General features: G+C 44.5%; 1 protein-coding gene across 2 annotated transcripts in view; it reads left to right on the forward strand.

Moving 5' to 3' along the window:
- NCF4 (neutrophil cytosolic factor 4) overlaps positions 1 to 5,142 on the forward strand; it is an 18,916-nt gene extending 13,774 nt beyond the window's left edge. For both annotated transcript variants that reach the window (XM_023222082.2, XM_023222083.1), the window contains 3 exons: positions 2,758 to 2,888; positions 3,150 to 3,215; positions 4,755 to 5,142. In XM_023222082.2, coding sequence (XP_023077850.1) covers positions 2,758 to 2,888; positions 3,150 to 3,215; positions 4,755 to 4,950 — 393 coding nt within the window. In that variant the 3' untranslated portion in view covers positions 4,951 to 5,142. The remainder of the gene's footprint in view (positions 1 to 2,757; positions 2,889 to 3,149; positions 3,216 to 4,754) is intronic.
- The last annotated feature ends 13,676 nt before the right edge of the window (positions 5,143 to 18,818 follow it).

An 18,818-nucleotide genomic window follows, 5' to 3' on the forward strand; every position in this document is an offset into this window, starting at 1 on the left:
TGAGGGTGGAGGTGAGATTGGAGGTGAGGATGAAGGTGAGGGTGGAGATGAGGCTGGAGGTGAGGATGGAGATGAGAGTGAAGGTGAGGATGGAGGTAAGGGTGGAGGTGAGGATAGAGGTGAGATTGGGGGTGAGGTTGGAGGTGAGGATGGAGGTGAGCATGGAGGTGAGGATGGAGGTGAGCATGGAGGTGAGATTGGAGGTGAGGATGGAGGTGAGCGTGGAGGTGAGATTGGAGATGAGGGTGGAGGTGAGATTGGAGGTGAGATTAGAGGTGAAGATGGAAATGAGAATGGAAGTGAGATTGGAGATGCGGTTAGAGGTAAAGATAGAGGTGAGGATAGAGGTGAGGAAGGTGAGTTTGCAGGTAAGGATGGAGGTGAGATTAGAGGTGAGGATGGGAGTGAGTTTGGAGTCGAGGATGAAGGTGAGGTTGGAAGTGGGGTTAGAGATGAGGTTGGAGGTGAGGTTGGGAATAAGGATGGAGGTGAGGTTGGAGGTGAGGATGGAGGTGAGAATGCAGGTAAGGTTAGGCTGAGATTAGAGGTGAGGCTGGAGGTGAGGTTGCCTCAGGCATTGTGTGCTTCAGAGACTAAGGACCGTCTCAGAAGGCCTCAGGGAAGAGATGCTATCTGAGGATAGTCCTGGAGATCCAGGCAGGTTGGGGAACCTGCGGGAATACAGCCTTTGGGGAAGCAGATGTTCGGTGGGAGCAGAACATTCTGGAGCTCATGCACTTGTCTTTGGTTCTGACCCTGAAAAATGGACTGCTTAGGGCAAGTAAGTTCACCTACTGAGTTTAGTTTCTTGGTCTGCAATGGGTGTCTCAGCAGGGGTATTATTGACATTGGGGCCAGATGGTCCCTTGTGGGGTTGTCCTGAGCATTGCAGGGTGTTCAGCAACATCCCCGGCCTCTCCACTAGATGCCAGCAGCACTGCTAAGTTGCAGCAACCACATGGCTCTCCAGATAATTGGCTCCTGAGCAGCGAAATCGCAGCCACTTGTGTAATATGGGACAACAGTACACACCCTGCCTGCAGCAATAAAAGCTGCTGATGAAGAGCGCGAACTCAGAGTCAGCCTGTTTGGGCCATTTCCTAGCTCTGTTTTTCACTAGCTTTGTGGACCTTTGGAAACTTGCTCAAACTTGTGGTTTCCTTTTCTGTAAATGTTTCTTCATCGGCTTCCTAGAAGGGGTAAAGGAGGTGATAATGGCCAGGGCTCGCCCCAGAGCCTGAATGTGTGGCGCCTGGCCAGGCACTAGGGTCATTAGGAGACCTAAATGAAACTTCAAAGCCAGGGCCTTTCCCGGTCACTGCTTTGTCCCAGCGTGGCCCACAGAAGGGCTCTGTTCTCACTCAGTGAGTGGAGGTGGAAAGTGGCTGTGTTGGGCCTTGGCCTGGGGCCAGCCTTTGGTATTAGGTCCTGTCTTCAGACTTAGTGCTCCTGTGGGGAGTGCCTGAGGGAGGTTCTGGGACAGACCTAGAGGCAGGGTCAGCCCCAGGGGGTCCCAGGACCTCTAAGAGTTGGGTTGGTCCCTGGCGTCCAGGCCCTGGAGAGGAGCTAGTAGCCACTGGTTTAGCCAGTTTAGCAGTTTCCATTTTACCCTAATCATAGATCTCCATCTCGGGAATTCAGGGCTTTTACAGCTGCCTAAGGAGTATCTCCGGGTCACTTTCCAGAAATAGAAAACATGTATTGCCTTCCTGTTTTCCGGAAAGTCCTACTTATCAGTTCGCTAGCTAACTTCTGGCCTCAGGGGCAGGGAAGGAACCACCTTGAGCCTTGGTTAATATGTTTGCAAAATGGCATGTAAATAATCCATCTTCTATAGGGTTGCTGTGAAGATGAACAGAACACGTGGCCAAAGCCCAGGCCATGGCCGGGTCTGGGTCTGATTTCTGGCTCCTTGGTCTAGAGCAGAGGCACAGTTGTATCTGATGAATGAATGAGTAAGTGGGATCAGCAGCAGGGCCTTCCTCATCCCTCATCCTCTTCCTTCTGTGTTCTATTTTCGTCTGTAACACCTGCCACCATCGGACTCGTTGGGTAGGTCATTGTTCACAGTGCGCACACCCTGTCATTCCTCATCGTACTGGAAACTCCGTGGGGGCAAGGACTTATTATTTATTATTATTATTATTATTTTTGAGACAGAGTTTCACTCTTGTTGCCCAGGCTGGAGTGCAACGGTGCGATCTTGGCTTGCTGCAACCTCCACCCCGCAGGTTCAAGTGAGGGTTCAAGTGATTCTCCCACCTCAGCCTCCCGAGTAGTTGGGATTACAGGCATGCGCCAACATGCTCGGCTAATTTTTATATGTTTAGTAGAGACGGGGTTTTGCCAAGTTGGCCAGGTTGACCTCAGGTGATCCGCCAACCTCAGCATCCCAAAGTGCTAGGATTGCAGGTGTGAGCCACTGCACCAGGCCCAAGGACTTTTATCTATTTTGAAAGCCCAGAGCCTGTCAAGTGGCTGGTTCTCAAGAAGTCTTTGTTGAATGAATGAGCGAATGAGTGAGACAAAAGCAGCTTTCTATATAAATCCAGACTCTGACATATTGTAAAACCCAAATATAAGCCTTCTTAGAAGTGACCAACTCAGTGAACTTCCTCGCCTTCTCTCCTGCCTCTACAGAAGAAGACCGGGACCTCGTCTGCCTTTCCTCATCATTAGAACGGGGCTGAGGGCTCCGAGGCGTGGCTCTGCTGCCTCTCCTCTCACCAGCCTGGCATCCCTTCTCTTCATCTGCAGGGCACTGTCCGGGGAGCCACAGGCATCTTCCCTCTCTCCTTCGTGAAGATCCTCAAAGACTTCCCTGAGGAGGACGACCCCACCAACTGGCTGCGCTGCTACTACTACGAAGACACCATCAGCACCGTCAAGTTTGTGGCCTGGGAAGGAGGGGCCTGTCCAGCCTTCCTGCCATCCCTACCACCACCACCCCTCGTATCACCCTCTCTTGGGTCCCTCTCCCACTCCAAAGCCCCCAGTGGCTCCCAGATGAGCCACAATGCTGAGGCATCAACGTCCAGGGTGGCCTGGCCAGCCTCATTCTCCTTTTCCCCACCCCACACCCCACTTCCAGCCTAATGCCTCCTTACCCCAGCCTGTCACCCCCTTACCCCAGCCTGTCACCCCCTTAGGGACATCGCAGTGGAGGAAGATCTTAGCAGCACTCCCCTATTCAAAGACCTGCTGGAGCTCACGAGGTGAGGGACTGGGAATGGGGCTGGGGAGTCAGACACTCTGGAGAAGAGAGCGCAGGGAGAAATGTTAAGCCCTAGTATGAAGGTGCTGGGGTTTTGCATGTACTTTGTCTTCTCGTTTTATCCACAGCCCAGCCCTACAGGTTAGGTAGCATCTCCCCACTTTAGAGACGAGTGGGGAAGCCGCAGAGAGGTTAGGGGACTTGGCTGAGCTCACACAAGTTGTGGGTTTTGATCCGGATCTGCAGCTGGAGCTAAAGTCTCTCTGGCTAAAAGCCTTGGACTTGAGCCATCCACCCTCAGGGACTCACTACCCACCCCAGGTCCAGGACATTGCTGGACAGTTATTTTACAGAATGGTAATCGCACTGTTACATTTCTGACTCTAAAAGTTGTACCAACTCATTATATACATACATACATATATATATAAGAAATGTCAGCAACCTTGTCAGAAAGATACGAAGAAGTGAAATCACCTCATATTTTTACCCCCCTCGTTAGTGACGTACACTCAGATTTCTTCAGTACTTACACCCCACACACACATGCACACACAAAAGTTACTTTGGCTGCACAAAACCTTTCTGTGGCTACATCATTAATAGGGCCATGTGCTTTTACTGGCCTCTTAGGATTTCTTCTACTTTTTTACTACTCTAAACAACGTTGTACAGACCATCTTAGTTCACCTATTTGATGACTTATCTGATCATTTCCTTGTAACGATGCTCAAGAAGTAGATTTGGGGGTTAAAGCATTTGCAAGTCTCATAGCCTTCCGGCCCACATTGTCAAACTACTGGTAGAAAGTTCAGACCAATTTCTATGTACACCAGCTAAGTAGAAGGATGCGCATCTTCCTGCACCGAGGCCAGACAGTTCCTGTCCTTACAAGGTTCTCCTCAATAGCCTCACACAGGTTTCTCTCTGAGGCTTTATACGGCCCTACTCTGTGCCCAGTCAAACCTACTCTTCTTCACAACTCTTAAGCTTTTAGCACATTTATACACAAGACACTTCAGGCTGTGCCACTAATTTCCTGTGAAAGTCTCTTCTCTTTTATTTTTTAAGATGGAGTCTCACTCTGTTGCCCAGGCTGGAATACAGTGGTGCAATCTCAGCTCATTGCAACTTCTGCCTCCCGGGTTCAAGTGATTCTCCTACCTCAGCCTCCTGAGTAGCTGGGATCACAGGTGCATGCCACCATGTCCAGCTAATTTTTGTATTTTTAGTAGAGACAAGGTTTTATCATGTTGGCCAGGCTGGTCTCGAACTCCTGACCTCAGGTGATCCGCCCACCTCGGCCTCCCAAAATGCTGGAATTACAGGTGTGAGCCACCACACCCAGCCTCTTCTCCCTTTTAGGCCTCGATATCCCCATCTGTACAATGGGAGGTTGGATTATTTGGATGACACAGGCTTGTGTCAGGCTCTGATCTTTTCTCACTCCTGGCTTCAGGACATAAAACTTTTTTACCCCCTCTTCCTACCCCTACCCCATGCTTAGGCCCTTTGATTATCCCTGACTTTTCCCATGCAGACGGGAGTTCCAGAGGGAGGACATCGCCCTGAATTACCGGGACGCTGAGGGGGATCTGGTTCGGCTGCTGTCGGATGAGGATGTGGTGCTTATGGTACGGAAGGCTCGCAGCCTCCCCTCCCAGAAGCGTCTCTTTCCCTGGAAGCTGCACATCACGCAGAAGGACAACTACAGGGTCTACAACACAATGCCATGAGCTGACAGTGTCCCTGGAGCAGTTAGGGGACACCAGCAAGAACCTTCAGCTCTCAGAGGAGATTAGGACCAGGAAAACCTGGGGGAATGGGCAGACTTCCCATCTCTGAGGCCAATGGACCCATGGGGTTTGTAATCTGTCTCTTTCTACTCTTTGCATCTGATTTAAATAAACCATTCCATCTCAATGGGGCAGGCTGCGGGAAAGAGTGTCTTTCATGTGAGTAAAATACGATTTAATGAGCATCCACGGGGAGGCCATTTATATCCAGCAGGGGCCCTGGCTCTGAGACCTCTGTCCTGCCACCCCATTTCCTTGCTCTGTCCCTGTGTTGGGGGGAAACCTGAGGGTCCCCAAGCCATATCCCTTCTCCCTCCCACTGCTCCCCTCTACTTGCGATTGGCCACTTGCCCCACAGAAGTGATCTGCTCTGGGTGCCCTCCGGGGTCCCACCAATGCCAAGTCCTCGGCTGTGTGATGAGGGTCAGGAGCTCTCCTCTGCCCTCCTGTGTCTGCTGCTCTGTGGGGGCAGGGAGGCAGATCTCGGGGTTGGTTGTCTCTACTGTAAGTAGGGGGAGGACTCTGGTCTCATCAAGGAGGAGGGGAACACAAAGCAGTGGGATCGTCTTCTCTGAGCTGAATCTCCTATCCTAATCCACCAAAAATTAAACAGGTGTCACTCCCAGAATGGTGGTGTGAGGAGCTTGGTGGACCCTCTCCCCAGGGAAACAGCGGTTTAACTGATGAGAGATACTTAAAATCAACTGTTTAAAGTCTCTGGAAATTGTTCTAAGGGCACAGAGCACATGGAGAAAGAGCCGTTCAAGAAGATCATTACCATCTCAGTAAGAACAGTGAATCGGTGGCATTTGAGACACATCGTGCTCCTGTCCCCCACCCCCAGCTCCATGTGATGGAAACTCTACTCCAGATACTCCACTCTGGATGGATGCAGCCAGGAAGATGGGCTCCCTCATCCCTCAGTGTCTAACCTTCCACAATTTCACCACAGGAGGAATAGGCTACCAGGATCTCTTCTCTCTGCAGCCCTATATGTTGTAGAATCACTATTCCAGGCCATTATAGCAGAGAGGACTGAGTTTCCTACAGTTCCCATAGAAAGTACCAGGAAATTTGGGAGGCCGAGACGGGTGGATCACGAGGTCAGGAGATCGAGACCATCCTGGCTAACACAGTGAAACCCCGTTTCTACTAAAAATACAAACATTAGCCTGGTGCGGTGGCGGGTGCCTGTAGTCCCAGCTACATGGGAGGCTGAGGTAGGAGAATGGTGTGAACCCGGGAGGCGGAGCTTGCAATGAGTGGAGATCGCGCCACTGCACTCCCGCCTGGGCGACAGAGTGAGACTCTGTCTCAAAAAAAAAAACAAAACAAAACAGGAAATTGAGCTTAAGCAACATAAATCGATCGTCTCACAGTTCTGAATGCTAGGTGTCCACAGGGCCGTGCTCCCTATGAAATATGAAGGGAAATCCTTCCTTGCCTTTTCTTAGCTTCTGGTGGTTTGCCAGCAATGTTTGGTGCTCCTTAGCTCGCTGGTGGATCGCTCTGTCTTCACACGGCATTCTCCCTGTGTGTATTTACATTGTCTTCCCTCTGTGCATGTCTGTCTCTGCATCCAAGTTGCCCCTTGTATAAGGACACAAGTCATCTTGGACTAGGGCCCATCCTAGTGATCTCGTTTTACCTTGATTACCTCTACAAGCCTCCTCTTTCCAAATAAGGTCACATTCTGGAGTACTAGGGGTTAGGACTTCACCATGTCATTTTTAATTCCAATATAACACTTCAACCCATGACACTCCCTTTACCCACTCAGCTCCCCCTCCTAAGGCAAGGGCTCTGCAGTAGGCATAGCAGGCTAGGAGTGCTGGACCATAACCCCCTGGTAGGGCAGGGGTTCCATGCTAAGAGGGGCAACCTGAGATCAAGGGATACCGTACTCCACTCCAGTGCCCACTCACAGAGCAGGATGTCACTCCTGGAGAAACAGGCTGATTTCCGTATCCTCAGATCTGCTGCAGTGGTGCAGAGGTTCTGCCCAGAGAGACAGTCAGGCCTTAGGGATGGATAATTCCACAGCTTTTCCTGAGGGGACTAACTTTATTTGGAAAGCACGGCGAAGAAGTTGGCAAAAATAGTGGAAATCTTGGTGGCCAGCAATTAAGGAGGGACTAGATACTAATGCCATCAAGTGAAATGTAAGGCCAGAAATTTAACAGAGAACCAGGTAAAAAAATAACCAAGAATAGTGGTTCTAGGACTATAGTCATCCCTGAGGACACAGAATATTGTGCTCCCGTACCAGGCTGCACCCACACAGCAGACATCAGAGTGGAAAGTGTGGCAGACTTGAAATCGTTCCCTAAACCACATACAGATCCATCAGCAAAACACACTAGCTCAGGAGGCTGAAGCCTAATCTCTGACCAAGCAATGGCTGAACAATAAGCTAATCTGACTCAGAGGGGATTCTTAGGAAGCCAGAGTTAAAAATAAAATTGCACTCATTTCATGGTGGTCTGGAAGACTGCATGCATGCCCAGGCTGATCACTCTCAGGAGTGACTGGAGAAAGAAACGCTGGGCTATCAGTTCCTGACTGAACATGGGGCAAGCTTGAACCCTGAGCTGTGAAAGATGTCTCCAAACCACATGCACAGCCAAAAGTAAAGGGTGAAACCAATCCAATTGAAGGGGCTTAAGCACAACTTTTCATCAATATGTGCTTTATGCAGACCCAAGTGCAACCTCTAGGAAGCCAGGATAAGAGAGAGAGAAAAAAAAAAAAACAAGAGGAAAAAAATATGAGCAGAGGCATCATAAGCTACATATTGTAGGGGAAACAGACCTCACAAAATTAGTTCACTGAAGTCACTAAACAAGTAAATAGATGACAAACCAAATAACAACAACATTAAGCCCTGGAAGGAATAGGAGAGCAGTATCTAGAATTGCTACAAAATATTATCTAAAATGTTCAGCTCCTGATATGGTTTGGATCTGTGTCCCTGCCCAAATCTAAAGTCGAATTATAATCCCCAGGTTGAAAGTGGACCCTTATGGCAGGTGTTGGGATCATGGGGGTGAATTCTCATAAATAGTTTAGCACAACTCCCTCCGTGCTTTTCTTGTAAGAGTGAGTGAGATCTGGCCATTTAAAAGTATGTGGCACCTCCTCTTTCTCTCTCTCTTCCCCCTGCTCTTGCCATACAAAACTTGCCTGCTTCCCCTTCATCTTCCACCATGATTGTAAGGTTTCCTGAGGCCTTCTCAGAAGCAGAAGCCACTAGGCTTCCTGTATAGCCTGTAGAACCAAGAGCTAACTAAACCTGTTTTCCTTATAAATTATGCAGTCTCAGGTTGCTGTTTATATGTTTCTTTCTTTCTTTCTTTCTTTCTTTCTTTCTTTCTTTCTTTCTTTCTTTCTTTCTTTCTTTCTTTTTTTTTTTTTTTTTTGACACTGAGTCTTGCTCTTGTCATCCAGGCTGGAGTGCACTGGCACGATCTCAGCTCACTGCAACCTCTGCCTCCCAGGTTCAAGCGATTCTCCTGCCTTCCTGAATAGCTGGGATTACAGGCACCCCCCACTTCACCCAGCTAAGTTGTGTACTTTTAGTAGAGATGGGGTTTTGCCATGTTGTCCAGGCTAGTCTCAAACTCCTGACCTCAGGTGATCCACCTGCCTCGGCTTCCCAAAGTGCTGGGATTACACCGTGAACCACTGCACCCAGCCAGTATTTCTTTATAGCAGTGCAAGAACAGACAAATATGGTTCCTAACAAAAAATTATGAGAATTGCAAATAAGCAGCAAAGTGTAATCCATACACAGGAGGCAAATAAAAGCAGGCAATGGAAGCTAAAGAAATTGCCTTTGAGGGGAGGATTCAGATCCTGGATGTAGCAAACAATGACTTTATATTAGGAATATGTTTAAAGAACTAAAGGAAACCAGGTTTAAAGAATTAAAAGAAAGTATTGTAACAATAACTTTTCAAACAGAGAATATCAATACAAAGACATAAATGGTTTTTAAAAAGAGAACCAAATTGAAATTCTAGAGTCGAAAAGAACAATAACTGAAATGAAAAGTCCACTAGAAAGGCTCAGCATTAGATTCAACTTGGCAAAAGAATGTTAGCAGAGAAAGTATAAGCAAACTGAGAGATAGATCAATAGAGATGATGCAATCTAAGAAAGAAAGAAAGAAAGAAACAAAGAAAGAGGAGTGAAGAAAAATGAGCAGAGCATCAGAGAAATGTGGAAACCATTAAGTGCACCAACATATGCATAATGAAATTACCAGAAAAAGAGGAGAGAAAGAGACAGAAAAAGGATGAAAAGAAACCATGATTGGAAACTTTCCAATTTTTATTTTTTAAAAAACCACCAATCTACATATCCAAAAAGCTCAACAAACTCCAAGTAGTAAAATACAAAGAAAGCCACACTTAAACACATCATAGTCAAAATGTTGAAAGCCAAACATAAAGAGAAAATCTTGAAAGCAGAAAGAGAAAAATGACTCACCACATAAAAGGGAACTACATTAAGACTAACAGCTGATTTCCTGTCAACCAAGAATCTTACATAAAACAAATCTATCATTCGAAAATGAAGGTGAAATTAAAACATTCCAAAATAAGCAAAAACTAAGAATATTCATTGTTAAGCAGACTTGCCTTACAAAAAAATATTAAAGGAAGTTCACAACAAGAGTTTCACTCTTGTTGCCCAGGCTGGAGTGCAATGTTGTGATCTCGGTTCACCGCAACCTCCACCTCCCTGGTTCCAGCGATTCCCCTGCCTCAGCCTCCTGAATAGCTGGGATTACAGGCGTGAACCACCACACCCAGTTAATTTTGTATTTTTTAGTAGAGATGGGATTTCTCCATGTTGGTCAGGCTGGTCTCGAACTCCCAACCTCAGGTGATCCGCATGCCCCAGCCTCCCAAAGTGCTGGGATTATAGGTGTGAGTCACTGCACCTAGCTAAGACTCTATCTCATGTAAGATCACATTCTGAGATACTGGGGTTAGAAATTCAACATATCTTTTGGGGGAGAATACAATTTGAACCATAACGGTGCACTAGAAAACATCCATTCAAGAAAAATTTTAAAAGACTTTGCAAGGTGTGATCTCCCAAACCCAGTTATTTGGCTTCTAGTTTGTTGCCTGACCACAGTCACCAAGAAAATGTTCTGGTGCAAATCAACCAGACCTCATTAAGACACAGTCTTTGAGGAATTATGAGCATTACAAGAAGTAAAGGAGTTCTCCAATGATTCTTCCACTCCCCACCAAAAAAATTACAATAGGAGTTGAAACCAGAATACAGAGCAGTTGGGGTGCTGTTTTCTGGAGAGCAGAGGCAGTCCAGAATGCAGAGCCATGGTGAGGCCATGAGGTAGGGAGGCTGAGCCGGGGCTTCTGTGCCAGGCCAAGGCCCTAGATGTGAGAGCTGAGGCAATCCTGAGAGAGTGGCATTCCCGGCTTGAAGCAGAAGCAGAAGAGAGCCTCCTCTGGAGTAAAGTATTTCCAGTTTAGGCTGACAGGAGTAACCCTGATTAATATCAAGCAAAAGGCTTATAGTCAAAGATCACCAAATCTCTGTGAGTGAGAACAGGCAGAGGCAATAAACAATAGCTTTACAGCCCCAGGGACTATAGATTATTGAATTATGTGACTGAAATATTTAAAGAAATAAAGAATGTAATCATAAAGATAAACAAGCAAAAAAGAATGAGCAGGCAAATTTTCAGATTTGTAAAAGAAAGAAGGTATGAATGCATCTATGTGTGTGTGTATATATACACACATGTATATAATTCAAAAGGTGAGTTGGTGAAAAGTCCAAATTTACCAATAATTCTGATACCATAAACATAGATGGATTCCATGCATGAGTTAAAAGACTGTCAGGGCCGTGCACAGTGGCTCACACCTGTAATCTCAGTACTTTGGGAGGCCAAGGCTGGAACATCACTAGGTCAGGAGTTCGACACCAGCCTGGCCAATATGGAGAAACCCCATCTCCATTAAAAATACAAAAAATTAGCTGGGTGAGGTGGTGCACGCCTGTAATCCCAGCTACTCTAGAGGCTGAGGCAGAAGAATCACTTGAACCGTAGGTTGCAGTGAGTCAAGATCGCACCACTGCACCCCAACCTAAGCGACAGAGCGAGACTCTGTCAGGAAAAAAAAAAAAAGAGAAGAAAAGAAAAAAAGACCGTCAGATTGAATTTTTAAAAGTCTAAATCTATGTAAGTGTCATATATACAAGAGACACACATACAATAAAAGGTCATGGAAACATTGAAAGTAAAAAAAAGTATAAAAAAAGATATTCCTGGAAACCACTAACCAGAAGACAGCTGGGACATCTATACAGATTCACAATCTACTTTTGTGTAAACTTGGCACTCAAACTCACTTGGTAGCACTCCTTGCCCCTGAACAGAATAGTTACGCTTACCAGCCTTATGTGTCTCTGCTATTCCCTTATTTTTTGATGCTTTGGGGGGGATGACTTTTGATTTTACGTATAACTGAAGTAAGAACGTGTCAAAATCCGAAGTGAAAAGCTTTTGCTGATAATGAAGCTGAGGAAAATTGCGTGGGTGGATTTGTTAAGTAATGCTATCTGATGAAAACCTTGGCTGTGGGCATCAGTCTGCTCTGCAGAATGACTGATGAGGACGCACCAATTACTTATACCCTGTTGACTGTTCTTGGTGCACCGTGTGCTACAGGAACACACCGGATACATTTGCAAGTAACAGGAAAAAGCCAACATCCACCATCTTTGTAGGATGTATCCAATTTACTGTCTGTCAATACACATACTAGACACCATGAGTAACCACAGAAATATTTTCTGACTGATTAACAACCTTTTTCTACCAGTGGTACAAACTCATTGCAAGGATTCTGGCTTGGAAAAAACAACTGTTAGATGTTATCATTCCTGGGAAACTGCTATGCATACCTCCTTCCTAAACATCTTGAGGAAAAGCAGTTTCAGCTTTTATTTCCCCAGGGGGATACGTGCATTTTAGCCTGAGTGCAAAGAAGTTTAGAGGAAAGGTAAACACTTTTTATTCAGGCTGTGTTCTTGCTACAGTTCAGATTCCATGACTCCCTAAAGAGTCCAGTGTTAGAATGTCTACACAATTGACAGTGTTTGGAATAATGTTGATAAGACGTTAGCACGTTCGACACAGATTCTGACTCTACTGATGCTTGCAAACAAGTCTGTACAAAGAGGCTTTGGAGAATTTTTTGTGACTTACAAGAAAATGATGATGTAAGACTTCGTTCTTGCACAAATTATTTATCAGCTAAAAGTGGAAATAACTAAGAAAAACCGATACCAAAGAAATGTTGAATACCGTGATTCAGCTATTGTTCATTCTTTGCATAGTGGGGAAGTTGCTGACAAATACGGATAAGGGTTGAGGGTAACTGTGATGATAATGATGACACAATTAACACAGAGTCAAACATTCCCATTAAAAATATGGTGAATATTTAATGAGTTAATCACGGGCCTTGAACAATTCGCAATTAATGGTGAGCAGGAGATAATGGAAAATTACCCAATTAGAAATAGACTTCTCAAGTAGGCATCTAATGCAATAGGACACTGGAAGAAGTCATTAAAAAAGCAATTGATTGCAGTGTGCTTCTTGGTTTGAGGACCCTGTTCCTGGTACATCATGAGATGTCCAGGAGGAAAAATCTGGCATCCTCAAGTTAAGATAATTCAAGGTGAGTTTAATAAAGGGACTATTTACAAAGACGTAGGCAGCACACGGGAAAACCTCAAGGAATAGTTCAATATCCCACGGATAGGACCTCAGACCTGTTACATTCCTGGACCCAAAGGAATAAAGGGAAGGAGTGTCTACAAAACCTGGAAGGAGGGGATTGTGTAGACATGGCCTCCTTAGAAGGACTGGTGATCTTTGGCTGGTGGGCGAGATTGACCCAAAGTAACCCTGCTGGGAGGGGATCAGGGGAAGAAACAGCCCGCCCTCCTTCCCCATCCTGATCTCAGGGGAGGGGTTCCCTTCTGCCAAACAAAACTGGAAGCCCTAGGGCCAGGCTGTTATAATCCACACAGGTTAGCTTCCCAAAGTAGAGAGCAGGACAGAGGAGAGCACAGTGTAAATGTGAGTGGGGAAAAATGAAGATCTCTGGCACCCTCCACCCGGTTTCCCCTCATTATATATGCTTATTCTTCAGCCAAGTGAAAACTCACTCCATGTTCCCAAAACGGGGAACACAGGAATTCCCATCAGCTATTTTGGCATTTTAGGGTCATGTCCCTACAGACCTATTCCCACCTGAAACCCACCTACAGTGTTAGCTGCTACAGGTATTCTTTATACATCCAAAGTTGATATTTTGAGCTACCTGTTCCCAGTGTTCATTTCATGTTCCTCCTTCCTCTGCCAGTACATGGGTTAAATACGGGTCTTTATGTGGTGAAGCGACTGAAGACTTCATTCCTATGGGATCTGAGTTCTCATTAGTCTTGTCTTTATCAGATTGCCTCAGTATTCCATTGACCAGGACTATTGGGTAAGAAAATACTAAGAGGCACCTATGTGAATCACAGTAGGACCACACATAGTCCTCTCTATCTTCTTTCTTTTTTCTTTTTTGAGATGGAGTTTCGCTCTTGTTGCCCAGGCTTGAGTGCAGTGGCACAATTTCAGCTCACTACAATCTCTGCCTTCCGGATTCAAGTGATTCTCCTGTCTCAGTCTCCCAAGTAGCTGGGATTACAGGCACTCACCATCACACCCAGCTAATTTTTTTTTTTTTTGTATTTTTAGTGGAGATGGGGTTTCACCATGTTAGCCAGACTGGTCTTGAACTCCTGACCTCAGGTGGTCCACCCGCCTTGGCCTCCCAAAGTGTTGGGACTACAGGCATGAGCCACCGTACCCAGCCTCTCTACCTCCTTTCTGTAGCAGCAACCTAGTTTCCCTCTTGGTAACTGGGATCAATACTCTAGCCAATACAGTGACCTCTTTCTCCACCTATTGGCTCAATGGCACAAGGAGGGTCAAATGGTTCAAATTTCTAAAAAATGTCACTTTGTATATGCCACAAGTTTTCATATGCCCCATTGTCATTTGATTGTAACTATTCTTTAAATTCAATTAGGATTTGATTTGAGCTATCAGTTACTTAGAATTGCATTTTAAAATTTCTAAACATGTGAGAATTTTATGTTTTTGTTTGTTTGTTTTTTGGGTTTTTTTTTGAGATGGAGTCTTGCTCTGTCGCCCCGGCTGGAATGCAGTGGCACAATCTCGGCTAACTGCAACCTCTGCCTCCCGGGTTCAAGCAATTCTCCTGTCTCAGCCTCTCGAGTAGCTGGGATTATAGGCATGCACCACCGTGCCCAGCTAATTTTTGTATTTTTAGTGGAGACGGGGTTTCACCATGTTGATCAGGGTTGTCTTGAACTCCTGACCTCAAGTGATCTGCCCGCCTCGGCCTCCCAACGTGCTGGGATTATAGGTGTGAACCACTATGCTTGGCCATATGGGGACTTAAAAAAAAACACTTTTTTTCTTTTTTCTTTAAAGTATCCTTGCACATTTCATGCAGATTCATTTGTCTTTCATATCCTTCAGTTGTAGAGACTAGACAAGCTAAGGGAATGAATCAAAATCAACAGATACCAAAGGTGAGGCTTCTCAAAGTGAAACATCCTGTTTATGTCGGATAAAACCACCTCCACAGAACATCATGAGTCATCAGGTATAAGGCCTAACACCTGCGGCGTGTAGTGATACAGCATTTTATCTCTTCCTTATAGCTCCATGAAATAAAGAGAAAGTTTGTTCAAGAGATGATGGTAGTTTTCACCGCACTAGAATGTTAAAAGAAAGTAAATGAGAACAATAACCCCAGGAAAAGGAGGCTGCTGCTCGCTGCTCCAGCAGCATTCTCCTGAGGAGATACATCAGGGCAGCAGATAGACATTTCCCAAAATAAACAGCGAGGGAAATAGAGATGTAGGAGTCACAGTGTGGAGGCTAAAGTGACTCCATCTAGGAAGCTAAGCCACCGTGTTGATTTCTGATTAACACCGGTTCCTGAAATGCCCCTAAGATTTCCATTTCATCTGTTGTTCTTTGTGTAAGCACATATGCCTACCATAAATCCTGCCTTTTGATCAAATTAAGCATGCATATCCTTTCTTTTTAGGGTGTACAATCCCTGGGTCTGGGGGATAATAGTACAGAGATGTACCTGTCGTACAGCTGCCCAAGACCATGCTTCAGTCCCTAAATTCCCAAATAAAACCACCCTATCACAAGCTGGATTTGTCTGCTTCCATCTTCTGTATCCTGGCTCCTATGTTTGCAGGTTACTTTGCATACACAGGCTTAAAAAAACACTTTTAATGGTCAAATATAACAACACAGAAAGTACATAAAAGAAAAATGGCTGAAAATTAACAAGCTAAACTTCCAAAATCAGAGGTAAATAAACAAAAACAGACAAACAAGAAAACAATAGAATTAGCTCAAGGAGGGAAGTAAAGACTTATAAAGATAAGGTCAGAACTCAACATCACCACCACCACCAACAACAAAAAAATACAATAGAAAAGGTCAACAAAGCCAAAATTGGGTTCTTAGGAAAGACTATGGTAAAACTGATGAAGATAAAAAGAAAGAAGAAAAAATAGTATTAGGAATGTAAATGAACCATAATCATAGATGAAACAGAGGCTTAAAAGACACTGAGAATTTCATCAAAAGTTTAATATTCTAGATTTTAAAATTTAGATTGAACAAGTACTTAGTATAATTTTGTTTAAAAAATCAAGAGAACCGATAGACTGAATTTTCCTTTAACTATTAAATAAATTGAACCTGAAACGTTGCCTCCCCAGGCACATATGGTTTTATGGGCAAGTTCTGCCAAACATTAAAATAGCAGATTATGCTAATATTACAAAATAAGGCCGGGCACGGTGGCTCAAGCCTGTAATCCCAGCACTTTGGGAGGCCGAGACGGGCAGATCACGAGGTCAGGAGATGGAGACCATCCTGGTTAACAGGGTGAAGCCCCATCTCTACTAAAAAATTACAAAAAACTAGCCGGGTGTGGTGGTGGGCACCTGTAGTCCCAACTACTCGGGAGGCTGAGGCAGGAGAAGGGCGTAAAACCCGGGAGGCGGAGCTTGCAGTGAGCTAAGATCCGGCCACTGCACTTCAGCCTGGGTGACAGAGCAAGACTCCGTCTCAAAAAAAAAAAAAAAAAAAAAAAAAATTACAAAATAATTCCAGAAAATAGAAGATAGAATATTTCCCAACTCATCTATGCAGCCAGAATAATCTTGATGCCTGTCTTAGTCTGTTTGGTGCTTCTACAGCAGAATACCACAGATTGGATAATTTATAAAGAACAGAAATGTACTTCTCACAGTTCTGGAAGCTGGAAAGTCCAAGGTCAAGGCACCGGTAGGTCACGGTCCAGTTTCCCTGCTTCCAACATGGCATCTTGAGCGCTGCATCCTCCAGAGGGGAGGAAGGCTACGTCTTCACACGGCAGAAGAGCAGAAAGGGAAAAGAGCAAATCCAGTCCTGCAAAGTCTTTTTATAACAGCATTAATCCATTAAACACTTCCCCAAAGCTTCCACATTCCAACACTGTGACACTGGAAATTAAGTTTGCAACACATGGATTTTAGGGGACACATTCAGACCATAGCAATTCCCAAATAGACAAAAACAGTACAAGGAGTAAAAATTATAAACCAATCACACATATGAAAATAGATAGAAACTTCAGCAAACTAAATCCAGCAGGAAACAGACATACATATAAAGATAATATAAATGCCTACATTAGGTTTAACCCAGATATACAAGGAAAGCTTTGCATCTAAACATGCATAAATATTATTCACACCGGGTGTGGTGGCTCACGCCTGTAATCCCAGCACTTTGGGAGGCCGAGGTGGGTGGATCACGAGGTCAGGAGATGGAGACCATCCTGGCTAACACGGTGAAACCCTGTCTCTACTAAAAACACAAAAAATTAGCCAGGTGTGGTAGCGGGCACCTGTAGTCCCAGCTACTTGGGAGGCTGAGGCAGGAGAATGGTGTGAACCCAGGAGGCAGAGCTTGCAGTGAGCCGAGATTGCACCACTGCACTCCAGGCTGGTCAACAGCGCGAAACTCTGTTTAAAAAAAAAAAATACAAATATATATATATATATATATATATAATTCACCCACCACATAAAAGAATAAAGGAGCAAAACTATATGATCATCACAACAGATGTGGGAAAATAATTTGATGCAATTAAGACCTATTCATGAATTGAAATTAAACACACGTGCACATACCCACATACCTCTTCGTATACTGGGAATAAAAGTGATGTCTTTCATTTAATAAAGGCTGTCTTCAGGAAAACCTGCCACAAACATCATTCTAACATTTAGTAGGAGCACATTCGAATACAGCAGCAGTTCCTTTACATGGTAGAAAGGCAAGAATGTCCACCATCACTCATCTATGGACACTGGAGGCCCCAGCCACCCAGCATGGCATTAAGAAGAAATAAAAGCATAAGAATTGGAAGGCAAGAGCATACCCGTCATTATTCACATTTGCTATAATTGTCTACATTGAAAACCCAATAGAATGGATAGGCAAATCATTCACTGTGATAATAGAGCTTCACTATGTGGCTGATTATGCTAATACTGAAGATTGATTGTCTTTCTGTACAACAACAATAAATAATTTGAAAAGAATTCTTGAAAGAGATGCCATTTACGACATCAATACAACCTTAAGGTACTTGGAAATAAATCTAACTAAAGGTATGCAGCACCTGTATGCATAAAATGTTAAAACTTAACTGAAATATTCAAGAAAACTGAAATAAATGGAGAGACTACCCATGTTCATGAATAAGGAGGCATATTGTACAGCTGCCAGTTCTCCCAACTGATCTATAGCTATCCATAGGTTTGATGCAAATAGAAAAACATCCCAACAATTTATTTCTTCTTTTTGTTTTACTTTGTTTTTGTATATAATTTCATAAACTTATTCTAACCTTTATATAGAAGAGCAAAGGACTTGAAATAGCCAAGTTACTCCTGGAGATGTATAAAGTGATGGGAGATGACCTCTAGAATAGTAAGAATTATTATAAAGCAACGGAAATGAAAACAATGTAATATTGTCCCAGGGACTGATAATTCAACAATGGAACAGAATAGAGAGCCCAGAAATACTTGATATGTAATAGAAGTAGATTTGGCTGGGCACAGTGGTTCACCCCTGTAAACCCAGAACTTTGGCAGGCCGAGGTGGGCAGATCATAAGGCCAAGAGTTTGAGACCAGCCTGACCAACATGGTGAAACCCGGTGTCTATTAAAAATATAAAAATTAGTCAGGTGTGGTGGCATGCACCTGTAATCCCAGCTACTCAAGAGGCTGAGGCAGGAGAATCGCTTGAATCCAGAAGGTAGAGGTTGCAGTGAACCCAAATCATGCCACTGCACTCAAACCTGGGTGACAGAGTGAGACTCTGTCTCAAAGTCTCAAAAAAAAAAAAAGATAGATTTGCAGATTAGTGGGGGGAAGAGAAGTAAAATCAAATAATGGTGCTTGGGCAATTGCTAGACCATATGGAACACAAAACAAATGAGACTGGATCCCTAACTTAAACCATTCCGAAAGGCAATGTTATGCATTAAACTCTAAGAGGGAAAAGTAATACTTTGAAAAGATATATAGGATGCTATCTACCAAATCTTAGGGTAGAGAAGAACTTCATAAATAAAA

This window comes from Piliocolobus tephrosceles, chromosome 19, assembly GCF_002776525.5.
Source record: "Piliocolobus tephrosceles isolate RC106 chromosome 19, ASM277652v3, whole genome shotgun sequence".
Taxonomy (NCBI): Eukaryota; Metazoa; Chordata; class Mammalia; order Primates; family Cercopithecidae; genus Piliocolobus; species Piliocolobus tephrosceles.